The sequence below is a fragment of the Sprattus sprattus genome, assembly GCF_963457725.1.
Source record: "Sprattus sprattus genome assembly, chromosome: 17".
NCBI classification, from domain to species: Eukaryota; Metazoa; Chordata; class Actinopteri; order Clupeiformes; family Clupeidae; genus Sprattus; species Sprattus sprattus.
The window spans coordinates 26,463,813-26,490,412 of record NC_137915.1 but is presented as its reverse complement, the minus strand read 5'-3'; the positions used below and the strand labels follow the sequence as shown (position 1 = coordinate 26,490,412).

At 42.4% G+C, this 26,600-nt stretch overlaps 4 protein-coding genes across 4 annotated transcripts; 1 reads left to right on the top strand and 3 right to left on the bottom strand.

Moving 5' to 3' along the window:
- Positions 1 to 884: 884 nt before the first annotated feature.
- Positions 885 to 8,196, top strand: LOC308378588 (tyrosine-protein kinase Lyn-like; the record flags this gene model as incomplete). Its single annotated transcript, XM_080855527.1, has 12 exons — positions 885 to 989; positions 1,366 to 1,405; positions 1,527 to 1,629; positions 1,750 to 1,848; positions 2,081 to 2,184; positions 2,289 to 2,438; positions 2,514 to 2,669; positions 3,064 to 3,246; positions 3,966 to 4,042; positions 4,351 to 4,504; positions 5,895 to 6,026; positions 7,994 to 8,196. The coding sequence occupies 12 exons, from the start codon at positions 885 to 887 to the stop codon at positions 8,194 to 8,196; spliced, it is 1,506 nt and encodes a 501-aa protein (XP_080711653.1).
- A 558-nt stretch (positions 8,197 to 8,754) lies between these two features.
- On the bottom strand, positions 8,755 to 16,132 carry LOC308378498 (kinesin-like protein KIF20A; the record flags this gene model as incomplete). The annotated part of the gene is made up of 18 exons (XM_080855438.1): positions 8,755 to 8,988; positions 9,098 to 9,217; positions 9,336 to 9,406; positions 9,519 to 9,657; positions 9,746 to 9,902; positions 10,775 to 10,914; positions 13,027 to 13,206; positions 13,313 to 13,478; positions 13,670 to 13,813; positions 13,955 to 14,017; positions 14,147 to 14,258; positions 14,360 to 14,524; positions 14,634 to 14,730; positions 14,884 to 15,068; positions 15,158 to 15,296; positions 15,377 to 15,496; positions 15,594 to 15,689; positions 15,992 to 16,132. The coding sequence occupies 18 exons, from the start codon at positions 16,130 to 16,132 to the stop codon at positions 8,755 to 8,757; spliced, it is 2,469 nt and encodes an 822-aa protein (XP_080711564.1).
- Positions 16,133 to 22,372: 6,240 nt separating this feature from the next.
- On the bottom strand, positions 22,373 to 23,646 carry rps20 (ribosomal protein S20). The gene is made up of 4 exons (XM_080855348.1): positions 23,509 to 23,646; positions 23,069 to 23,168; positions 22,825 to 22,898; positions 22,373 to 22,611 (listed from the first exon to the last, which is right to left on the bottom strand). The coding sequence occupies exons 1-4, from the start codon at positions 23,509 to 23,511 to the stop codon at positions 22,429 to 22,431; spliced, it is 360 nt and encodes a 119-aa protein (XP_080711474.1). The 5' UTR covers positions 23,512 to 23,646; the 3' UTR covers positions 22,373 to 22,428.
- Positions 23,647 to 24,268: 622 nt separating this feature from the next.
- Positions 24,269 to 25,270, bottom strand: mos (v-mos Moloney murine sarcoma viral oncogene homolog; the record flags this gene model as incomplete). Its single annotated transcript, XM_080855226.1, has 1 exon — positions 24,269 to 25,270. The coding sequence occupies one exon, from the start codon at positions 25,268 to 25,270 to the stop codon at positions 24,269 to 24,271; it is 1,002 nt and encodes a 333-aa protein (XP_080711352.1).
- Between the last annotated feature and the right edge of the window lie 1,330 nt (positions 25,271 to 26,600).

The window sequence follows — 26,600 nt, the reverse complement described above, 5'->3', positions numbered from 1 at the left end:
GTCCTGATCAGTGCAAGTTTTTTTTATTCTGTAAAAATATCATGTATCACAACCATTTTTAAAATGTTCCATTGTAAGAAACGGCATTTCCCCATTTCTGATGCTATCAGGCGTTCTTTGCCCCAGCTGCGCAAGGCAGAGGTGCAGAACTTTTCCCCGGGGATCCTGGGCACTGGAGCGTTATTATGCTATTATGCAAATACATTATAAACACACAGCATACAGTATCAGGAAGTTTGTCTCTCACAGTGCACACTGGATGACACAGTAACTGTAGCCCTTGGGCTGGAAATTTTATGGCAGAAACATAATTTAGAAAAAGACTGCTACGATCGTGGTAAGGATACCTTCGTGAAAAGACTGGGAGAACTTAGCTTATGGGTACGTGAGATTTTCAGTTTTCCTCTTGTTTTTGAAGTTGAATCTAAAAATTGTCTTATATAGATTGTTTTCATAGTTGCCGTTAAAAGTGTTCAACATTTGGTGTGCTAACAACGATCCTTGAAAAAAGGTTAGTTCATTGCATCTTTGAGAGAATGTATGGAGTGTTTGAAATAAATAAAAAATCTATTTAAAGGTTTCTGTTTATGAGAGAACTCCTATTCTGTTGATGTAGTGATGATAGTGATATACGTTGCCCTCTTCTCCCCTGGTTTCTGCTGGACAAATGTTGTCCTTGTTTCATGTTTTCATTTTTCTGCTGGAAAAATGTTTTCTGCCTTTTCTGTCTGTTTGTGCTCCTGCTGTGACACATCTCACCATACCTCCGTTCTCCTTTCTGATTTCATCCACTGCTTTCATACACATTCTTCTTACTCATCGTCTTTCACCTTCTCTCCTCATCCCTCATCCCTCTGTCCTCATCCCTCTCTCCTCTTAAAAGGATGGGGTGCGCTGGCTCAGGGCCCCAAATTCCAAAGTCTCCGCGTGCCCGTGCAGCAAAGCCAGATAGGGACCGATACAGCTTAGACCCCACAACCCGTAGCCAGGTAACACTTTTACACACACACACATACACACACACACACACACACACACACACACACACACACACACACACACACACACACACACACACACACACACACACACACACACATACACAAACACACACACACACACACACACACACACACACACACACACACAGACACACTCACACTCACACAAAGACACACACACACACACACACACACACACACACACACACACACACACACACACACACACACACACACACACACACACACACAGACAAACACAGAAGGTTGCAAATTTAGCAAATATTTAAAAGATATTCAAATAAGAGTGTTGACCGCACACTGAATACTGTCTCTCTCTGTTTCTCTCCTGCTCTCTCCATAGAAAGGGCTTTTACCAGGGCAGGTTCTTCACAAGAAAAATGGTAATGACTCCCCTGGTTGTGTTTTGCGTCTAAGTCCTATTTGAATTAACTGTACAGGAGAGGTGATCATGTGATTGTTATGACAAAAAAGGTGTGTGTTTGTGTGTATTCTTTCACATAGAGCCAAAGGGTGATAAGGTGGTGACTGCTCTGTACCCATATGAAGGCAGAAATCAAGGGGATCTTCCATTTAAGAAAGGGGAAAAAATGAAGATCCTGTCAGAGTAAGTAGATGCGCACGGGTAAGAGACAGACGCTGTAGCGCATGGAAGTACCCACACAGACACTCTCTTGAACACATGCTCCTGCACAAACAGATGGATGTGGTATGGTATGTGTTTAAGGGTGGGGGAGTGGTGGACGGCCAAGTCTCTGACGACTGGGAAGGAGGGACTGATCCCATCCAACTATGTAGCTGCCGCTGAGAGCTTGGAAACCAAAGAGTGAGTCAAGCTAGTGCTACTGCTATCTCTCTCTTTTTCTCTCTCTTTCCTCTCTCACGCTTACTTAGAGGGCTGAGGTCAAGTATTCAAATATTTGCTTGATCATACACATTTTCAAGCTAGTATTGCCTTGAAGTTGGGCAGTGATATAATGTTACATTAAACGTCCATTGAGTTGAAGTTACCATGTGAGCTCCATGATTTTAGAGTGGTGTTCTTAATGGTGTTTCAGATGGTTCTACAAAGATATCACTCGAAGAGATGCTGAGAGGCAGCTTCTGGCTCCGGCCAACAGACCAGGAGCATTCCTCATCCGCGAGAGCGAGACCACATCAGGTCTGACACACTACTACACTGTTACACTGTGGAATCCTAAAGCCACCCTCACAAGGCAAGACAAGGACATCCAATTCCTAACGCTATTTATATACCTATTACAGGGACCTACTCTTTGTCAGTTAGAGACATAGGAGAAGACAGTTCTGACATAATCAAACATTACAAGATTCGTAACCTTGACAGCGGAGGCTTCTACATTTCCCCTCGCGTCTCGTTCGTAGACCTTACCAAACTGATCCAGCACTATAAAGGTAAGTCTCAGTACACCTCACAGAGCTTCTGTCTTTGTGGGTCTGGTGTGTTATTTCTGCCTCTTTCAAATGTAGGAGAACAAGCGACTGGACTCTGCCGGAAGTTGGGACATCCCTGTGTGAAGCCATCGGTTCAGGCTCCCTGGGACAAAGATGCCTGGGAGATCTCCAAGGACACGCTACGGATGGTGAAGAGACTGGGGGCCGGACAGTTTGGGGAGGTGTGGCTGGGTGAGTTTTGGATGTGTGATATGTGAGTGAAAGGGAACGAGTGAGTGAGTGAGAGAGAGAGAAAGAGAGAGGAATTGACAGAGGAACTAAGAAAGAGAGAAAGGAACAAGGTCAGGTCTGTTAACAGACTTGGCCCGTTTTCTCCATTGCGTGTGCGTATGTCAGGCAGTGGAAGGCGTCTGTAGGGACATGGGTGGGTGCTTGGCTGTTTTTGGCCTGATACCGTTGAGTCACAGAACTGAGAATAGTCTACTTCCCTTTCCTCCCCACAGAGCTGGCCTGCACACTGTCACAGTTAACTACATGAAAGAAACAACATGAAATGTAGTATTACCCACCCACTCACGCTAAGCTTCATTTCAGTTTCGATGTTTGTTATTCTGTTCTCTCTCAGCGATGTACAACAACACCACGAAGGTGGCGGTGAAGACCCTGAAGGAGGGCACCATGACGGTGGAGGCCTTCATGCTGGAGGCTGATCTGATGAAGGGTCTGCAGCACGACAGGCTGGTCCGCCTCTACGCCGTGGTGACCAAGACACCTCCCATCTTCATCATCACCGAGTTCATGGCCAACGGTACTCACACACTCTGTCTGTCTGTCTGTGGTAGTGGTACTCTGTCTGTCTGTCTGTCTGTGTTAGTGGTACTCACACACTCTGTCTGTCTGTCTGTCTGTCTGTCTGTCTGTCTGTCTGTCTGTCTGTGGTAGTGGTACTCACACACTCTGTCTGTCTGTCTGTCTGTCTGTCTGTCTGTCTGTCTGTCTGTCTGTCTGTCTGTCTGTGGTAGTGGTACTCACACACTCTGTCTGTCTGTCTGTCTGTCTGTCTGTCTGTCTGTGGTAGTGGTTCTCACACACTCTGCCAAGCTGCTGTCTGTGCTAGTAGACGGCACGCAGTCCATTCAAACAGATTAATAACATAAGCTCTGTGGGCTCAGACCCATTTATCAGCGTTTAATTAAAAAAAAAACACTATATAAGTTATGAGAATATTACATGGACAGTGACAGCATAGGCTCAGAGTGTTTTTATTACCTGCATGCAGTGTCAACATGAGAAGTTATTAACCCTAGGATAGCGTAAGTCAAGTAGAAACAGGCATACAGAGAGTACATCTAGTAACAGTTCAAGTCTACATTTAGTTAAAAAAAAACATCAATTTGCTGGCACCAGTATATCGATATAACATATGATCTTACACATTGTTCATACACCTGTCATGTGTATAGACCAGCAGTTCAGCATAGACCGGCAGATTAGTTCTGATGCCCTCTTTCGTGTATTTGATTTCAGGGAGTTTATTAGATTTCCTCAAGAGCCCAGGAGGGAAGAAGGTGCTTCTGCCAAAACTCATTGATTTCTCTGCACAGGTAACTAGTCACAGGAACACTCTGCCTATGTTTAATTATCTAGACATTATGTGAGACATGTGATGATGAATAAATTATAATCTTCAGATCTGTGTCAATCTGTCAAAAGAAAGTGTTTCGTGTTAATTAGGCTGTGGTTGCATTTGTGTGTGTGTGTGTGTGTGTGTGTGTGTGTGTGTGTGTGTGTGTGTGTGTGTGTGTGTGTGTGTGTGTGTGTCTCTTTGGCGGGGGGGGGAGGGTCAGCTGTCATGAGAGCTGTCATGCATAAAGTGGTCTTGTGTTTGAGAGTGGTTCTGTGCATGTGACAGATTGCGGAGGGGATGGCCTACATCGAGCAGAAGAAGTACATTCACCGAGACCTGCGTGCAGCAAACGTCCTGGTGTCTGAGAGTCTGCTCTGTAAGATTGCTGACTTTGGCCTGGCGCGCATCATCGACGATGACATGTACACGGCCAAAGAGGGTAAACTAAAATCTCAACCAAGAAAAAGTTATTCCTCTCCACTATACTCAACAGCAGGGCCCAGCCCCACACCACACACCCTCCACTATACTCAACATCAGGGCCCAGCCCCACACCACACACCCTCCACCATACTCAACAGCAGGGCCCAGCCCCACACCACACACCCTCCACTATACTCAACAGCAGGGCCCAGCCCCACACCACACACCCTCCACCATACTCAACAGCAGGGATCAGGTTCTTTGCAGTACAGTCATCCTTCTTTTAACACCAAACCCACCTTGAGAATTTGTTGCAAGAGAGCTCCATTTTAGTTTAATCTGACAATAGAACACGGTTCCAGACAAAGTCCCAATAGCATTTAGCAAACTCCAGGCACTTCTATTTGTGGTTAAACTCCAGGCACTTCTATTTGTGGTTAAACTCCAGGAACTTATTTTGTCGTTAAAATTACAGTAAAGGCTTTTTTTTCTGACATGCCTTGAAAATAATAGTTGGTAGTTTAATAATATAATAATGGTAGTTTTGGAAACTTGGTGTCCCCAAAAGGCTACTCTCCAACTGTGATCCTTGGGGATTATTTCGCTTCTCTTATTATCCTCTACACTGTGTGTGGGGGCAGAATAAACTTGGGTCCTCTGCCCAACAGTTCCAGTCGATCTGAACGTATTGATTATTGCTCCAATGGTATATACGGGCCTTTTCAGGTTAGTAGCTATTTTTATTAGCCGTTCCCTTATGACTTATGAAGGACAACACACTTTTCCCTTTTGTACGTTCTCTTACCTTTCTCATGTTGAAGACTGAATGGAGCTGTAGTCGGGTAGTCTGTCCTATTGTCTTTTCCTAAACACTCAGTAAGGAACCTTCCTTTGCAAAAAGACTATCCAAACAGGACTTTTGGCCCTTTTCTGGCAGGGAATTTGGCCTCTGAGTCACCTCATATTTATTCTCTAGTGAAACAAGAAGTCCTATATTGCTGCTTGACTAAACACTCTGATCAACTTCAAAAAGTTAAATCTAAATGGATTAAAATTACTGATACATTTTGTTTATAAGAATGTCTAGGGTCTAGGGAATTGTGGCACATGTGATTATGTTAAATATAATTATTTCTGTGAGGGATGTGTTAGATTTTTCTAATTGTTGGCAGTGTGAGATGAAGCTAATTCACCAAAAAGTGAAGTTCTTATAGCCCTTTTACTCATCTTTACCAGGGTAGCCAGTCATTGTGGAGGGGACTGTATGTGTGGAAGATAATATAATTCTGTAAATAAATCATCAATGTACCTGTGAAATACTTTTTTATTCCTATTTTGTCTGTTCCATAAACAGCCCTATGGTATTGTAATGATATTGTTCCTCATGTTATGGTCACTTCTTGAAGGAGCCAAGTTTCCAATCAAGTGGACAGCTCCTGAGGCGATCAACTATGGCTCGTTCACCATCAAATCAGACATTTGGTCATTTGGCGTTCTGCTGTTTGAGATCATTACCTACGGGAGAATGCCCTACCCAGGTGAGAATTTCCTTTGGAACAAACATTAAATACGTAATATAATGTAAATGTAGGCAAATGCATGTTTATTGCACGTGGGGCTGGTGAAGAGGCTACGGTTCGCTGCCATTGGTGTGAACTCGCTACCACAGCCATACCGTGGTAAAGTTGGTTGGAAGTTGGATATTCAACAGACATTCGGACACCCATATGTTTAGGGACCATCAACAAATTACACATTTAAAATTTCAAAAGTCAATAGCTTTTCAACAACATGAACTAAAAACATAAAAATGATGTTGAACTGTTCAAAATGTATGCATACACATTGCAATGCCTTTTTTTCATTTTCACTTCACACTATTTTCAGTGAATTTATGAAAGTCTGAAACTTCAATAGCTTTTTGGTCATGTGACTTATCATCCTCAAATCAATTTCAGAGGGTTCACTGACTATGCATACATGTTGCACAGCCTTTAGTTTTTTCATTTTCACTTCACACTATTTTCAGTGAATTTATGAAAGTCTGAATCTTCAATAGCTTTTTGGTCATGTGACTTATCATCTTTATCATTATCAAAAGCTATTGAAGATTCAGACTTTCATAAATTCACTGAAAATAGTGTGAAGTGAAAATGAAAAAACTAAAGGCTGTGCAACATGAATACATAGTCATTGAACACTCTTAAATAGATTTGATGATGATAGGTCACATGACCAAAAAGCTATTGAAGTTTCAAATGTTCAAAAATTCACTGAAAATAGTGTGAGGTGAAAAAGAAAAAACTAAAGGCTGTGCAACATGTATGCATAGTCAGTGAACACTCTGAAATAGATTTGAGGATGATAAGTCACATGACCAAAAAGCTATTGAAGTTTCAAATTTTCAAAAATTCACTGAAAATAGTGTGAGGTGAAAATGAAAAAACTAAAGGCTGTGCAACATGTATACATAGTCAATGAACACTCTGAAACTAGTTTGAGGATGATAAGGCACATGACCAAAAAGCTATTTAAGTTTGAAATAGTAAACAATTCACTGAAAATAGTTTGAGGTGAAAATGAAAAAAAAACTAAAGGCTGTGCAACATGTATGCATAGTCAGTGAACACTCTGAAATAGATTTGATGATGATAGGTTACATGACCAAAAAGCTATTGAAGTTTCAAACTTTCGTAAATTCACTGAAAATAGTGTGAGGTGAAAGAAATAGATTTGATGATGATAGGTTACATGACCAAAAAGCTATTGAAGTTTCACATTTTCAAAAATTCACTGAAAATAGTGTGAGGTGAAAATGAACAAACTAAAGGCTGTGCAACATGTATACATAGTCAGTGAACACTCTGAAACTAGTTTGAGGATGATAGGTTACATGACTAAAAAGCTATTGAAGTTTCAAACTTTCATACATTTACTGAAAATAGTGTGAAGTGAAAATGAAAAAAACTAAAGGCTGTGCAACATGTATACATAGTCAATGAACACTCTGAAACGAATTTGAGGATGATAAGTCACATGACCAAAAAGCTATTGAAGTTTCAGATTTTCATAAATTCACTGAAAATAGTGTGAAGTGAAAATGAAAAAACTAAAGGCTGTGCAATGTGTATGCATACATTTTGAACAGTTCAACATCATTTTTTATGTTTTTAGTTCATGTTGTTGAAAAGCTATTGACTTTTGAAATTTTAAATGTGTAATTTGTTGATGGTCCCTAAACATACGGGTGTCCGAATGTCTGTTGAATATCCAACTTCCAACCAACTTTACCACGGTCACAGCCATTATCAGAGCAGTGACTGCCATTTACTGGCTAAACCATGGAACTGTCTTTAAATGTTTTCATTGTTGTGAACATGCAATCACAAGGCATTGTTCCTCAAATAAGCAAAATAAATTGAAATGTATTTATTTTTCAAATCGAGAATTCGAAAACATGAGACCAATTACACTGACAAACCTGTCTTTCTTCCTCGATCTCTAGGCATGAGCAACAGTGAGGTGATGACCCATGTCCAGCGTGGTTACAGGATGCCCTGCCCAGACGGCTGCCCTGCTGAGCTCCATGAGATCATGGGGACCTGCTGGCGGCCCAAGGCCGAGGACAGACCCACGTTTGAATACCTACAAAGTGTCCTGGAGGACTACAACACAGCCACAGAGGGTCAATACCAGCAGCAGCCATGAGAGGGCAGGAGAGACAGAAGTGTGTTCAGAGCTATGTTCAACTTCGTGTCCGGACGATAGTAGTGATTGCACTGGCACCATACCTTTTTTTTTTAAATTTAAAATTTTTATATTTCTGAGGTTCTGCTTGTTACAATGGTGGTATCTAGTAACAGAACAGCACATATCACAATTAGACTTTGGAGATCCAAAATAGCCTAACTAGACTAGCAAGCACAGTGAGAAATAAAAACCTGTCAGTTTTACATTATTCTATATTTAATAACTCTCTGCTTAATGTTTATTTAAAATTTGAATAATGCTATTAAAAAGTCTTCCCTTTTATCAAAGAAACATTACATTTGTCTTCTTTCTGAGAACAGTGGTTGCAGGGGTGTCATTCAGCAAACAAACACAGCCATTATGCCCCAATATCATGTGAAAAGTTTTTTTTAATTAAACACACATCCAATGTAAATTTTAAGACCAACAATTTATTAAAAAAACATTTATATAGTAAATAAAAGCCTATTCCAATTCAAATGCACTCCCCAAGTAAAACAGCAGTGTACAAGCGGATCAGACAGGCTTCTTCTTCAGTGATGGAGTGGTCCTGACAGAGCGTTTGAGGGTGCGGCAGAGGGTTCCAGCGCGTGGCGATGTCACAGACTCTTTAATGTTGGCCAGAAGGCCTCGCCGCGGCCTGGGCGTCTCCTCGGGAGTCTGGGACAGCTTGGCAAGCTCCTCCCTCAGAGAGGTCAACACTGCCTCCTTCTCTGTGACATCACTCTGCAGGTGCTCAGTCTCCCTCTCCTGGAAAATAACAAATGGGAGCACTTTATTAAAAATGACAAATCTTTAAAAACACCAAAGATTCATCAACGTAGGATAATTTTTTTTTTTTTTTTTTTTAAAACCTTACCTGATACGTCAGTTTGTTCTGTAATGTTTGAACCAGAGAGAGCTTTTCCATATAGCTCTCGCCTGCCTCTTGCAGCGTGTCATTCAGCTCAGAGATCCTACTCTCCAGGGCCACAATTAGCTGAGAAAGTACAAGGAAGAAAACGTCAAGACAGAATTGACAGGGGGAAACCAAAAATCTAATATCTCAGAACACTGGTCTAAATGAATCTCATTTCAACTCTTCTCCCCCCCACCACCTCTTGCTTTTCACAGCACAGTTTCTCCACGGCACATTTTTCCTTGTAGAGGCGTTTGGATCTCTCGGCATCTGAAACAGAGGGTCTATGAGTGACTATGCACAGATCCTGTACAAGTTGCCCACACAGCAGAGAGGGTCTTTGGGGGTTTGACTCCACTACAGTTTGTACAGCTATACACACCTGCATCTTGAGTAGGGCACTCTTCATGCACTGTCTGGGTGGAACACTCTTGAGTGGGAGAGAAGGGAGAACCGTGGGTGGAACCGGATTCAGAACGTCGCAGTTTCTCCTCTACCTCGCTCAGCCTGGTCTTCAGCTCCTGATTGGAATCCATTCAGACCCAGTGAGCACGAAACAAATCCGCTTCAATAGGTTTCCATGGTGACATGCCTGTGTGTATGTGTTACCTTCTGCGCGGTGTTGTACTCCTCAATGGGGATGTAGTCCTCCTCCAGTCTCTCCACAGCACACTGGTAGGCGTGTTCTTTGAGGGCGTCCTTGTACAGCTCAAACGTGTTGTCCAGCTTCTCCTCATAACCCTGCTTCAACACTGCTATCTGTCGACTAACACCAGATGGGGAAAGCAGACACAAGTCAAGTACACTGTTCCATTCAACACTTTGAGCCAGAATGGTGGTGCGCACAGCTAAACAGCAGGGAGTGCTTATTTAAAACTGACCATCACCTGTTTAGCTGTCCATGTCTGTTTTGGCTAATCACACGTTGGTCAGGGTTCAAAATGAAAATCACCTGCAGCATGGGCCCTCATTCTATTGGTTGAGGGAGACCTGTATGCTATAACCCCTCATTCTATTGGGTGAGAGAGACCTGTACACTATAACCCTTAATTCTATTGGGTGAGCGAGACCTGTACGCTATAACCCTGCTGTGTGAGTACAGAATGAAGCCTAAACTGCTGTCGATACGTTGCCAACATGTCCGTAAAGAAACAGTGAAATGTTTACTTTTATCATTTCAGTATTTGTGAATTGTAAGGTTCAGAAGCCAGTGAAATTATCCTTTTGAAATCCTATGGCATTACGAAATTTTAAATCACTAAAACTTCAAGGTGATTACTCCTAGCTGTGATTATTTGAATCCCACTTGAGTATTCGCAATGAATCAATTTGGTCAACTACCCAGCCATGCCCGATGGATTTCTAAACCTTTTAATTGTCATCTAATCACAGATAATACGACTAACATTTAAGCATCTCTTGAGTAATTACCCTGCCTGATTCATTTGGAACACCTGATCATGTGAGAACACGACAGATACATTTTTTGTTAATTATTAATTTAAGACCCTTTGTAAAATTGGCCCCTTGAGGTGAGAGCAGAAAAAAAAAGCAAGCCCTTAAACTGCTGAGAATCACACACACACACACACACACACACACACACACACACACACACACACACACACACACACACACCTGTGTTGCTCCTCACTGTCCATGAGTTGTTGCAGCATAGCATCTCCCATCTCTTTGCGGATCTGAATCTCTTGCACGAGGTTCTTCCTACGTTCTGCAAGCAGCTTGGTCCGTAGAGTCTCCACTATGCCTAGCAGCTCCTTCAAAACCAGGATGGACAGACAAGAGAATGAGAAGACTAGCGAGGAAAACAAACAAGTAGGTTTGAAGAGGGCTTCAAAAGTAGTATCAAAAGGCAAAACCCTAAAGTGTAAGTGCACCTTCGAATGTGTGTTTTGAGCTGTAAACTAAATTAGATGACTCAACTGTAATGAACCACATAAATACTGGTATTTCCAATTTCTTAAAAAAAAAAAAATTGAATCTGCATTTTATGGAATGAAAATGACTCAACACAATCTACTGTTTAAAATCCTGAGCCTTGTAAGACAGATGCTGACGTAGAGTACATCATGATATTCAGAGTGCAATTCCTATTCCCTTTATTCATCAATCCTCACTTCCTCCCTTACGCCCTAGCCCCCTCCCTCTAATATAAAATGTGAAGGAATGACAGGATGGAGGTATCTAGAACAGACATGCAGATAGAATATTCATTCTCCTGGATGCAAGTCATCGGCGAGGCAACAAATAACCATGTAGCTTGTTGCAATTTGTACCTACGTTAACACAGGTATACAAATTATTTCATTATTCATCATCATCATTTACTTTGCCCATTATGGCAAATGCTAACAATACAATTGCTGAGGTCTCCATTTAAATCCATAAACTAGGCTAAACAGAGTAGAGTTGAATACAAGTTATAAGACAGGATGACACACCAGCAAATATTGTTCATATAAACAGACCTTTAAAAACATTAGGCCTACTTTTCATCAAAGTCTTTGGAAATTGCAGAGAATACCAACCTACATAGAAGGCCTAGCACTACAGCTGTTAAAAACCACTACAATTATCTGACAGCTGAGCTCATGACATTGTATGAATGTATTGTTGTTTAAACACGATCCTGTAGGCAACTCCATTATAGTTTTTGATCATTTTTTTTTTTTCATAAATCACCACATCTTATTATAGGTTGACAGATGTGAGGCTATATCTCACCCATTCCGAAATCTTTGCCTACCGCCTCCAACATGACACACAACACCTTGTAAGCATAAACACAAGACCGGTCTCTATAAAGACTTCTGCATTGGATTCTCTTGTTTCTCCTCCCTCATTAGGTTCCATCCTCGTCTCCTTTGGCAGCAAATAGAGAAATTAGACATCCTTCATGACTCACACTTCAAATGACTTCCAGGTCATGAGCTGGAGGACTGAGGACAATGCCAAAGGAGGCGTACAGCCCAAGGGGGTGCAACGGCAGTCTCTTGAACGTCCGCACAGGAGGCCATTTTGAGGACAGTATACTTCCGGTAGGGATCAGTGGTACGTTAGGTAACGTCAGTGATCTTCACAATAGTTTACACTCTTATCTCGCGGACGTTTTTGACGGATTTACAAATGACTTGATTTACAATCGTCATTACCTTGGTAATAATTCTGGATGCTTGAACATGTTGAAATGTGCAGCTTAATTGTGTATCACGGCTATTGTGTATCAGTCATTTTACATCAATTGGCGAGGCATAATTGTTCTTTCTTTTCAATATAACTTAAGTTGCACATAATAAAACTGAAGTTGCACATGATTTCCAATCGGGTTGGTTTGTTAAACATCTTACATTATGATTTCGACAGGAAATTGCTGACTTTATTGCCAATGAAGATGCCAGAATTTTGTGCAACCTGCTCTATTGAACACTCCCTTGAAACGAGACCTGTCAATGTTATTTTCATATGAAAACCCATGTTTATTATTCTTCATAAGTACGTAGTGCCATAAGAAATATCTTACGTTTATAACAAACCAACCCGTTTGAAAATCGGTTGAAAATTGAGCAAGTTCTGGTTACTTAAAAAGTACCACTTCCAACACAATGTTAAGGGGGAGTGAGCTATACTGTCCTCAAAATGGCCGAAATGTGCGGACATTCGGCTCCGTCGGCCAGAAACGCAGGCAGGATATCTAGCCTTTATTATAGATATCTATGGTACAGCCAATGGTACCCAGCCTCTCTCCACCCCGATACCCTCTTTTTAGCATTTTTTCTTAATGATAAGTGGGTGGAGTCCACCCCCCACCCAATTATCAGCTCCTGAAACAAAAGGCGTGTGTGCAACTGTATGGCCGTGTGGGGAGTTACCTCCTGAGGAAGGATAGACATATCTGCCTCATCGTCCCCATCCAGGAGCTCTTCCTCTGATAGGTAGTCATCCACAGCCTGCTGGTCAATCACCCCATTTTTCACCAACGGTTTGCCATCGCGTCCAACTAGCCGTGGAGCCAGAGACTCAAGAGAACGAGGCTGAATCACTTGGACTACCTGCAATACAGTGACAACCGGGAAAGTCATCAGTCATCGATATCACATGGGAATCAAACGTAGCATGTAAGAATCTAACCCGTGCACCATATCTCTCGTGACATACCTGCTGAGCGACAGCAGAGAACTTCATAACATTGAGGGTCTCGTCATAGGTGGAAGCACACTGGTTGATGTTGACGATCATGGAGGCCTTCCCCCTCCCACAGAACACACCCTGGAAGAGCCGTGTCAGCTTGCTCTCTCGGAAAGGGACATAGCTGCTCTTCACCCTGAAGACCATGTCCAACCAACATACACCAGGCAGACAGTGAATGGAAGGAGCAAATACTCAGCTGTGCGCAATGATCTCAGAATATATTCTAAAAACACACGGCACAGTACCTCACACTCCTTTTTTAAAGAAAATCTGAAGATCAAGCTGGGCCATTAGAAAAGAGTGGTGAGCAATGCGTGTGAATACCCGTTATTGTGGCTTCTCAGCGCTGCGATGCATTTCCCGAGGGTGAGCAGAGAGGTGTTGATGTTTCCGGCCTCCTTCAGACGCTCCCCGAACGTCTTGGTTTTGTTGCACCTCTCGGAGCCGGCGAGGTCACACAGAGAGAGCCTGATGGACCACCCGGAGGAGGGTTGAGAACAGGCCAGTTAGAGGAACCAGGAGTAGGGTTGAGAACAGGCCAGTTAGAGGAACCAGGAGTAGCTCCATGCCCAGGCCCGGGCATTAACCCCCCCGCAGATGCATACTCACTCAGATATTCCTTGGACATCCGTTCCATCAAGTCGCAGAAGTTTCATGGTAAAAATACTGTGGCTGAGGATGAAAAGCAAAACAGGAGCTAAATTAAGAGTGATTTAAGGCAATTCATCAATGGTACTGTACATAAAACAGTGTTTCAAGAAGAACTACACAAGAGTTTGAGAGAGGCATGTGGTGTTGTACCTTCTACTGGAAGACTGGTTCATCTTCGTAGAAGCAGCACTGCGGTTCTTATTCCCAACGCGTAGAACCCGGCACGCCTCATCGGAATTATGGATGTTTACCCATCTAAGATCTGCAAGACACACACATACACCAATTAATTGCCGAAATCTAATGGAATAATCTTTGCAATCAAACGTATACAAATGTGTAATGTGTAAGGCTTGCAGACACCTCGGACATAAGAGTTGCCATTGCTTTCATCACACACACGCAATGAGGAGCGCTTCTTGGTCTTTGAGGTCTGTGGCTGCAGTAAGTCATAGACCTGCTCATTATAAATCTCATAGTAGGCCACCCACACACAGTACTGGACATGCAGATCCTCCACAGAAGATTCTAGAAACCAAAGAAGAAACAAAGCAAAGGGAGTTAAAAGCTAGTCACATACAAATATTTAATATATATATTGTAGAGAAAACAGAACAATTCTTGAAGCCGTTATTACCCGTCTGGTCATATGAGATGCCAGAAAAAGACAAACTGGAGACAGATGATGAAGAGCTGCTTCTAGACCTGCTAGTCCTCTGTGGCTCCACATCAGACTACACACACACACACACACACACACACACACACACACACACACACACACACACACACACACACACACACACACACTGTACAATACACACAGCCACAGTTCTGCATGAATATCAAGTGTGCATTCAAGGGCATTGTGTGAATCAGCAATAAACCTCTCGTAGAAGGCTGAACAGAACAGCTTTTTGGAGCTTCTCCGTCTTCAACTGGTCTGCATCGAGCCTCTGAACACTGCTTCCAAGATACGGCCTCAGGTCCATGAGCGCATACTGGCGCCCACTGATGTGCCTGAACACAATATCCAAAGCCCGAGGCAAAATACCAGGGTCCTTGGCTGAGCCTGTGAGAAACACAGCAAACTATTTATTATCATTATGCAAACAGTGTGTCTAATGGGACATTTAACACTAAAGCGGATTTCCAGCTTACCCTGTATAGTGTGGGTCTTGCCTGCATTGGTTACACCATAGCTGAATAACAATGAATTTTTCCCTTGCAGAAAATCCTGCACCTGAGACCTAACGGTACCATCAAAGACTTCTGCTTGGCCCACCTCAGACCCAAAGATCTGGAGCAAACACATATAGATATGTTGTTTAAAGCACACGGGCAATATCTCTCTAACCTTATACTAGAAGGGAGGAATACCTGCGTGAAGCTGAACTTGTGCATTGATTGGCCAATGCCTTTTTCACTGTTTTTCATGGAGGCAGAGCCTTTGGGAGCATGAAGAACAGCAGTCTCAGAATCCTCCAGCACAATACAGCCCTGAAAGAGAGCCGCCAAGGAGCCATTGAGATCTGAGGGCAATGTTAGCTCCAGGATGGCATTACCTCAAATAATGTGTGAACGTAAGAGAACGTACCTGATCCTCACCACTGTTCAGCTCTGCTTTAGAGAAAGGTCTCACCCTCAAATACACCCGGAGTTGTTGCTGCTCTGGACCGTCAGGCACTTCACTCTATGGAAATAAAATTAAAGCAAAATGGCTTCTGGATAGTGGGGACACCGAGGGAACAGGATTCCCTATTGATTGGAATTTCAATCTCGTTAATCATTTGTTTCACTAAGAAAACATAGTGAGAGTCTCGATTCTAAAGAGCCGGTCATCACATCTACTCTGCCAGGCAAGGCTGACTGACTTGATGGTGATTTAATAAAAAAAAAAACCATTCATTCCCAGAGCATTGTTTGATTTCCTTTGACAAGTACAGTAGTTCAGACTTGACCTTGGGTGACATAGTGATGAGCAAAGCCCGGTACCTGCATAGAGGCTATGGAGGAGATGCCGGAGAGTTCTGGTAAATCTTTGTGGCATGGTTCACATGCATGCAAGTCGTTGCAGGTAGACTCCATTGCCTCGACGATGTTTCCATCATTTGTCAAATCGATAACTGCCGTCATGACTATTTGAAAGAAAATCACAGCAGCTCTTAATCTAGAGTGACTGCATGCAAAATTATGTGGTTATGTGTTTGTTTGCTGTGAATTTACCAGGCACTAGCAATACTCGCTTGATGGTAATCCCAAAAATGGAGGATACAATACACTCAGATTCTAGACACGGCAAATACACAGGGCTGTGTATGAATATGTACAAAAAATACTCAAGCCCTTAAATGTCAGCAGTTCTCTGTCATCAAACTGAGTTAGGAGGCATAGGCTACTCCACCAAATCCACCATTCCAATTCTCTTTAGGTAGGCCACCAATCCAAACGCCTAGCTCATCAAACTCTTTAGCGCTGCCACCTGGGTTAACTCAGGTAAATCAATGCACCAATCAACGGGTGATGCCGTAGTCATTATTTTAATAGTCAAACACCACTAGGAATAAACAATGTTTCTCGTTGAGGATATTTCTATTTAGAGTAACCCTATGCAACAGTTAGACAGTTTTTGAGGTGTAGTTTTATTGGCAACTAGTTTTGGTATACCATCCTCAAATAATGTTGATAGAATATGGTCACGTGAAAAACCGATAAAACACCTGTCTTTCCCACTAGCCGTCCAGGATGTGCCCAATGTAGTTTTGTATTCCGGGCTGGAACACCCTGCAAAAATGGATGAAAAGCTTTTACATCATGGCATTGTCAGCTATACTGCCAAAATACATCAGTTAGTGTCTTGTCAGGCTTCCATCAGTATTAACTGGGCTGTTTGTTGTGTTTGCATGCCTTTTAAGTAGTTGGCTTGCTAGTTTTGGAACAGACCTCCTTATTAAGACCGCCGCGCGAGAGCGCCATAGGTCATAGGTTCAGTCGGAGTTTTTTTTTTTTTTTTTTTTTCTGTTTGCCGATTTTCTGTCAACGATTCCCAAGACACTGAAACACCGGGGTGCACGAAATTTGGTTGGCATGTAGCTCCACTAGATTAGCGTGAAACCATTGATTCCTGGGGGGAGGTCCACAGGAAGTCATCCATTTTGAGTGGAAGATGCGTTTTGACGGCGTTTGCACACCTCGCATCTGATCGAACTCCTCCGACAAATTTAATGGTAAGGCCTTGAAGGTTACTCTTCAGGTTACTCTTCAGCCATGGGCTACTAAAAGTTATAGAAGATTTTCTCATTAGTCGGAAGGTGTGGGCGTGGCAGACTCTCAAACTTTGCCAACTTGCCAGTGCTTGCCACAAAACACAAAGTCTCTCATAACTCTTGCGTACATTGTTTGATCCAGAGAAAATAGAGTGGACGCTGGATCCACTGTGACCTGTTTTAGCAAACTACATTGCAAAAGAAAAATATACCAAAACAATCCACAAAAATCAAAATCTATCACAAATAATTCCTTTAATACATAAAAATGAAACACAAACCAATTTACACACACAAAACACATAAAAACACACTGACAACCATGACTCATTCTGTGCCAAAACCTACTGAAGAGTTTGAAGGTCATATTTTGTAATGCTTTGCTTTACGTCTAGTTTCTGCTTTAATATCCTGTGTATAACTAACCGGTACAAGCTGAGTACCATGAGGACCCACAGTCAAGTTATAATGTTGAGTTGAATAATTGCAAATGCCTGAGACCGACCTTGTGCTCTTACATTGTCATAAAAATGAGTACCAGTGACTTTTTAGGGTGGGCAAACACAAGTTTCAGAAGTAACTAAGTGATGACAGTTTGTAAAGTGTTGCTTTAAGGCTCATATGACACCTGAAATCTTTGTCCAGAACACAAGCTACTCACATTCTTTTACACTGCACCTTACAAACTTTGTAACTCCAAACAAGGGTCAGGTTTGAAATAAGTTACAAATCCACCTGCCTGGATGGAAGCCATTCAGAGGCTCCAGACAGGGCTAGATGTGACAAATTGATAATTTGTCATTGTAACCGTTAAAGATACAATTAAACATAATCTACTCTAGAAAACAGATACCCAAATGTTTTGGACATTCTATTAATCTTATTCATTCATTTACTGAACATCTGAAACAGATGTCCCATCTTTCAACCATTCCACAATATACCACTGTAGGTTTTAAAAAGCATTACAATTTTCCTAACATTTGAGTAGATACCATTTCCCTTTTTAACATGTCAGCTGTACATGCAGTTCCCACATGAGTTTTCAAAGGGTGTTCAGACACACTGAAAACATGCACAGCAGGATATAGGACTGAACCATGTTAAAACCCAAGGCCCTAACCCCACAATGGAGACTGATCTACCACTACATTAGAACAGGTCCTAAATCAACTATTCCACAAAATGTCCTATTAATAATGTTGGATCACACTAAAACACAATTAAAATAACTTGAGCAGCCAGATATTTTCCTCTTCCTTTATTTATGTTAGGTAAGGAAGTCCAATGTTGGTCCCGTTTATGCGTAGGCGATTGTGACCGAGTTCTACACTAGGCTCAATGCTGATGCTGGTGATCTGCGTGACAATCTCTGATGGACTGTGCAGGTCAATCAGACGCTTGCGGATGCGCATCCGGAACCTATCCCAAGTCTTGGAACCCTCACCACAAGGAGTCATGCGGGTAGTGATACGCATGGTCTGTGCAAAGAAAAAGAAAAGGGAATTCAGTGCTCAAGAACTTTTTGCAGCATTCATAATAGCATACAGTGCAACATAATGGCATTACATTTCACTGCAACACAATGTTTTGAGTTCAAATGAATCTCCTGAGTTGAGTCATGTCAATCAGCACTTTAATAATGCACCAATACCAGATGCACAAGTTTCATTAATCCATCTAGAGAGTTACAGTACTACAAGTGATGCGGAGCAGTATCGTTACCTTGGTTGGCATACGGACAGGTCCCTTCACCTTCAGATTCTTCTCCTTAGTGCCACGGATGAGAGCCGCGCACACGGTTTAGGGCAAGAGATTCATTAAAGGCACCGCAATGATGAAAGGACACACTGAAACTTAACTTTACAAAGGCTCAGAATAGCGTACGTGAAATCAAAGTAATTCATACTAGAAATATCATCCTCATTGCCGGAGCAGCAAACTTTCGTTAACTAATAAAGTATTTTACCTTTCTCCAGCGACTTGACGTTGTGACTGGTGATCCTGATACGGTGAATAGCCACTTCTGCCTCCACGGGAGCCTTGCCAGTATCCTTGTAAGCCTAGAATTAAACAGATGCAGATGTTAAGATCAAGCTGGGCCATTAGTGAAGAGATGTAAGCAATGCGTATGTTATTGTGGCTTCTCAGCGCTGTGATGCATTCCCGAGGGTGAGCAGAGAGGTGTTGTTTCCAGCCTTCTTCAGACGCTCCCCGAACGTCTTTGTTTTGTTGCACCTCTCGGAGCCGGTGAGGTCACACAAAAAAGCCTGATTGACCACCAGCAGGAGAGTTGAGAACAGGCCAGTTAGAGGAACAAGGAGTAGCCCCATGCCCACAGCAAATGGAGTTAAAAACTAGTGACATACAAATGTTAAATATATATATTGTAGAGAAAACAGAACAATTCTTGAAGCCGTTATTACTCATCTGGTCATACGAGATGCCAGAAAAAGACAAACTGGAGAAAGATGATGAACAGCTGCTTCTAGACCTGCTAGTCCTCTGTGGCTCCACATCAGACCACGCACGCACGCACGCAATGAATTTTTCTCTTGCAGAAAATCCTGCACCTGAGACCTAATGGTGCCATCAAAGACTTCTGCTTGGCCCACCTCAGACCCAAAGATCTGGAGCAAACACATATAGATATGTTGTTTAAAGCACACGGTCAATATCTCTCTAACCTTATACTAGAAAGGAGGTGCATTGATTGGCCAATGCCTTTTTCACTGTTTTACATGGAGGCAGAGCCTTTCGGGAGCATGAAGAACAGCAGTCTCAGAATCCTCCAGCACAATACAGCCCTGAAAGAGAGCCGCCACAAAGCCATTGAGATCTGAGGGCAATGTTAGCTCCAGGATGGCATTACCTCAAATAATGTGTGAACGTAAGTATATGCACACACCTGATCCTCACCACTGTTCAGCTCTGCTTTAGAGAAAGGTCTCACCCTCAAATACACCTGGAGTTGTTGCTGCTCTGGACCATCAGGCACTTCACTCTATGAAAATAAAATTAGGCTGACAAGGGGAGACTGACTCGATGGTGCTTTAACAAAAAAAAAAAAATCATTAATTTCCATTGCAATGTTTGATTTCCTTTAACAAGTACAGTAATTCAGACTTGACCTTGGGTGTCATAGTGATGAGCAAAGCCCGGTACCGGCAGAGGCTATGAAGGAGATGCCGGAGAGTTCTGGTAAATCTTTGTGGCATGGCTCACATGCATGCAAATAGTTGCAGGTAGACTCCATTGCCTAGACGATGTTTCCATCATTTGTCAAATCGATAACTGCCGTCATGACTTTTTGAATGAAAATCACAGCAGCTCTCAATCTAGAATGACTGCATGCAAAATGCTGTGGTTATTTCTTTGTTTGCTGTGAATTTACCAGGCACTAGCAATACTCGCTTGATGGTAATCCCAAAAATGGAGGATACAATACACTCAGATTCTAGACACGGCAAATACACAGGGCTGTGTATAAATATGTATACAAAAAACACTCAAGCCCTTAAATTTCAGCAGTTCTCTGTCATCAAACTGAGTCAAGAGGCATACTCCACCAAATCCACTATTCCAATTCTCTTTAGGTAGGCCACCCAATCTAGCTAATCAAACTCATTAGCGCTCCCACCTGGGTAAATCAATGCACCAATCAACGGGTGATGCCGTAGTCATTATTTTAATAGTCAAACACCACTAGGAATAAACAATGTTTCTTGGTAAGGATATTTCTATTTAAAGTAACCCTATGCAACAATTAGACAGTTTTCGAGGTGTAGTTTTATTGGCAACTAGTTTTGTTATACCATCCTCAAATAATGTTGATAGCATATGGTCACGTGAAAGACAGATACATCACCTGTCTTTCCCACTAGCCGTCCAGGATGTGCCCTATGTTACGGGCTGGAACACCCTGCAAAAATGGATAAAAGCTTTTACATCATGGCATTGTCAGCTATACTGCCAAAAGTTTATGTCTTGGCAAACTTCTATCAGTATTTACTGGGCTGTTGGTGGTGTTTGCATGCCTTATAGGTAGTTAGCTTGTTAGTTTTGGAACAGACCTCCTTATTGCTGCTTTAATACCCTGTGTATAACTAACCCGGTACAAGCTGAGTACCATGAGGGCCCAGTCAAGTTATAAGTTAATGAAAATACAGTCTTGTCCCTTTGAATAATTTCAAATGCCTGAGACCGACCTTGTGCTCTTACATTAAAGCATAAAAATGAGCACCAGTGACTTTAGGTTGGGCACACTCCAGTTTTAGAAGTAACTAAATGACAGTTTGAAAAGTGTTGCTTTAAGACTCATATGACACCTGAAATCTTTGTCCAGAACACAAGCTACTCACATTCTATTACACTGCACCTTCCAAACTTTGTAACTCCCAACAAGTGTCAGGTTTGAAATAAGTTACAAATTCACCTGCCTGGATAGAAGCCATTCAGAGGCTCCAGACAGGGCTAGATGTGACAAATTGATAGTGTCATTGTAACCTTTTAAGATACAATTATGAAACAATCTACTCTAGAAAACAGATACCCAAATGACTTGGGCATGCTATGAATCGGAGTCATTAACGTCGACGTTCCACAATACTGAACATCTGTCCATCTTTAACCATTGCACAATATAGCACTGTAGGTTTTAAAAATCATTACAATTATTTTTTTTCAGTTGCAGTTCCCACATGACCCTTTGCAAAAGGTGTTCATTGGAGGTTTAAGTAATCGCAGGCCACCACTTAAACCTTTCCATTATTTCAGATCAGCGCTGCTCCCAAGTCTATCCTGCTGTGCATGTATTCCATCCCATTTCTAAGCACATCTGAGGTAATGCACTTAAAAACGTCAATTAAGGTGTCAAGCACCACATTTAAACAGTCAAAAGGACACAGGGAAAGCTTGAAAACATGCACAGCAGGAAAACCCTAGCTATAGGACTGAACCATGTTAAACCCAAGGCGCTAACCTCACAATGGAGACTGATCTACCACTACATTAGAACAGGTCCTAAATAACTTATTCCACAAAATGTCCTATTAATAATGTTGGATAACAATCACTCATAAACACAATCAAAATAACTTGAGCAGACAGATATTTTCCTCTTCCTTTATTGATGTTTGTTAAGGAATAGCCCAATGTTGGTCCCGTTTATGCGTCGGCGATTGTGACCTCGACTTCTACACCAGGCTCAATGCTGATGCTGGTGATCTGCTTGACAATCTCAGATGGACTGTGCAGGTCTATCAGACGCTTGTGGATGCGCATCTGGAACCTATCCCAAGTCTTGGAACCCTCACCACAAGGAGTCTTGCGGGTAGTGATACGCAGGGTCTGCAAAAACGAAAAGGGGAATTTAGTGCTCAAGAACTTTTTGCAACATTCTTAATGGCATACAATGCAACATAATTTTTCAAGGTTCAAATGATTCTCCCGAGTTGAGTCATGTCAATCAGCACTTTAATAATGCACCAATACCAGATGCACATGGTTCATTAATCCATCGAGAGTTTAAGTACTACAAGTGAGAAGGAGCAGTAGCGTTACCTTGGTTGGCATACGGACCGGTCCCTTCACCTTCAGATTCTTCTCCTTGGCGCCTCGGATGAGATCCGCGCACACTGTTAAGAGCAACAGATTCATTAAAGGCACCGCAATGATGAAAGGACACACTGAAACTAAACTTTACAAAGGCTCAGAATAGCGTATGTGAAATCAAAGTAATTCATACTAGAAATATCATCCTCATAGCCGGAGCAGCAAACTTTCGTTAACTAATAAAGTATTTTACCTTTCTCCAGCGACTTGACGTTGCGACTGGTCAGAGTGATCCTGATACGGTGAATAGCCACTTCGGCCTCCACGGGAGCCTTGCCAGTATCCTTGTAAGCCTAGAATTTAACAGATGAAGATGTTTAAAGAATAGGACGCCTTAATAAAGATGGCTGTTTGAAGGAAAAGATGCCTGAAATAAGACTCTGCATGGATATCCATACTGAACATAGTTACGCCTGAAAGGTAGTTAACTCGACCCTGTAGCATTTCGGCACAATCAGAACATAAAAACCTGAAGAGTGTTTAACATGATGGCGCGTAAATAGAGTTGTTTGCGGACTAGCTAGCACGTGCCTCCGTTAAAGGTAGCCTTAAAGGAAATGGTTACTCTACAGTTGCAAAGGCATACCAAACCGTTGACGATTTAAAACAATTAAAATCACATTTTATTCTCACCATATTTCTATTTTCCTGACCGACTTATTCGTCAGATTTCGTAGCGAACAGCGGTGAGTCAGGAAGCGGCAAACCCAGTCCTCCTCACAAATTCGGTAGAAAGGACCCTGTACAGGCCTGATCAGGATTATATAGCCCTCATCCGGGGACCACACGACCTTTCACATCTTTTCGTCGATGATTGCTTTGGTGAAAATTCATACGTTGGTAGCCCATGTCGCCACCTATTGTTTTGGAGCACATATACTTGAAATGTTCTCTCATTAAAAGGCTAAGCAGCCCTGGTATATCCTACGCCTCTCCTATATCAGTGATATGAAAATGTTTTGCTTACAATTACTGACTGAAACGCCATGCACCAATGAGTTGTTGGAGATTGGCGTGTGTCGCAGACTTCTATGCCATGTCTGTGTCAAAGAAGGTAAGGTGAGTGTGATTTTAAAATATTTTTAATCAATACCCTTAAAATACATACAGTTGTGCATACATTGTAAAAGTTAAGCAGCTGAAACATTTAACACGAGTGCAAAGTCAATGGCGCGCTCTAGTGGCCAACAGCCTGGGAAGTTTAGTGACGCCTACAAAACAGGTAAAACAGTTTCTGCAGAATTTTTTTTTAAGATAGGGAAATAACCTGCTATATTTGTCATGAAATCCCTTCGCAAAATGATATTTTATTTATTAATATTTCGTCATCCCATTTCGGTGGAAGGCATTTGTATGCAATGTTGCACGTTCGTGCGTGAGGTGGGGGAATTCTTCAGCCTTGCATCTTTTTCAGCTCTGTCACAAGTTGCTCAGCAGTTGGTCTTTGGTTTGGGTTGGCGCTCCAGCACCTGATCAGAAGAGCTTTCGACGTCTGTCCGAAAGTCGAGTCTCTAAACAGATTCCCATTAACTGGTGGCCGTAAATCATAAGCAACAACCGCGTAAAGGATGCACTGGCGGTCACCTTGATACGGCAGATCACAGGCGATGAGCTGCCACAGCGAGATGCCAAAGGAGTATACGTCAGCTTTCAAGGTAACTTCTTCACCTTTCAACAGTTCGGGCGCCCGGTGTGTATATGTGCCACCAAGGTGGTTTATGAGAGGACTCAGTTCTCCGGAACTCTCAAGCTTTAGCGAACAACCGAAGTCAGCCAGTCTGCACACGTCGGTATCGGAAACGATCACGTTGGCAGGCTTCACATCTAGGTGTACTATGCTGTGTGCATGCAGATACTCTAGACCTCGAGCGATGTCGATTGCGTATTTCATGCACCTGCTTTCTACCAGTGGCTCCAGACTCCCGTAGATAATATGCTGCAGATCCCTGCTTCCAGCAAATTCCATTATTATCGTACCAATGTTATCAGCGTTCTCTTGATCAGCTGGAATGTATGTGGTGGCCGCAATTACTCGGACAAGGTTTTTGTGGCGCAGGTGCGCGGCATTCAGTTCTGCCCAAAAACTCTGCCTGGACGCCAGCTTGTTCTTTGTACATCTCTTCACCTTTTTGACGGCGACGGTTTCGTCAAAGTACAGAGCTTTGTAAACTGAACCGAAACCACCAGACCCAAGAGGCACTAAACTGTGGAGCTCGCTCCAGTCGATTACGGACGACCAGAGTCTGCTGGTAACTTTGTTGCGGAACGTGTTTGTTGGAACCGCTAACGTGGATCCGGCGGCATACTTGATCAGTGGGCTGCTGCACGCCCCTAGCTCCACCGATAGCAGAAAGTCTCTAGGAAGTAACCGCGTAACTGGAATTGGAGATGGCATTATTGACTGAAGCGCTCAATGGTGTTACTAAACTTGCTCATTTGTGTGGAGTTCACTGTCACCGTCACATGACTTGATATATGCACGCTCATTTCATCCAATTACATCATCCCATGTGATAGCGTGCCTCTGATCATTACATCATCGGACCATAGACTACCCAGACTCATGAATGAAGAGATATTTGAAACTAATGTTTAAAAGTGGTATATGAAATACGTCACTAATATTTTACACCAAGTTTCTTGAACTCTGAAGCACACACCTGAAAAGGTAAGTACTACACACATAGGCAGGCATTATAATCCTTCTGTATGTTTATTGAGTTTCAGTACACTGTAGACAGTAACACTGGACTGGAGGCTGCAGCTCTCCTCACATAGCAGCAAAGGTCGAAACACACACCTGGTTCACCCAGCCAACAAATCATCTGTCAAAACACACCTCTGGCTCTCTCCTTGCCAGACAATCACTTGTCAGAACCCACTCCTGGCTCACCTAGCCAGCCAATAAATAACCGTCTCTTTGGATGATGTCACCGGGAGAAACTCCAGCAGAGACTGCAGCGTTGAGTTCTACCTTACACACTTTCACACTCTCGCACACACACACACTCATACACACTCTCGCACACATAGATATATTTATATATATTTTTATATATATATATGAATCATACGGCCTATATTCATACAAATACAACAGTAGTTTGTAAAATACATTTAAGTAAAATATACATGATTAGCAACAGAAGTTCATTGTCACAGGATGGCATTACTGAAATATGATAGACATCAAAGAAACAAAACAAAAAAAACATTATTACAGATTACAAGTAGACCACGACAACTGCAACAATGCACCAATGATAGCAACTTCATGGCTGGAATGCCATCTGCTTTTTTCCTCATTTCTCCCACTATTCTTCGCCAGCAGCATCCTCCTCTCCTCTCCCTCTGCATCCTCTGATAGCCTCTCCTCTTCAGGCTGATAGCAAAGGTAAGAGATCAGAGTGCCTTTCTCTGCCCATTGCCATGGTAATGCAGAGCTCCCAAGCAGGCAGGTGTGTGAGAGAACGGCACTAAATTACAAGTCACAGTACAACAGACACACAAACCCTAACACACACACACACACACACACTCTCACTCACTCACACACACACACACAGACACACTGACCTTTAGCACAGTTTGAGATTCTTGTGAAATAAAAAAAAAGAGATACGAGAGGTCTGTAGCACCTTCAGGAGGTTAAGGAGGAGTGTCCATTAGCAGCTTGATCCAAAACAGAGATATTGCAGAAGTGTTTTGCATACATACACTTACGC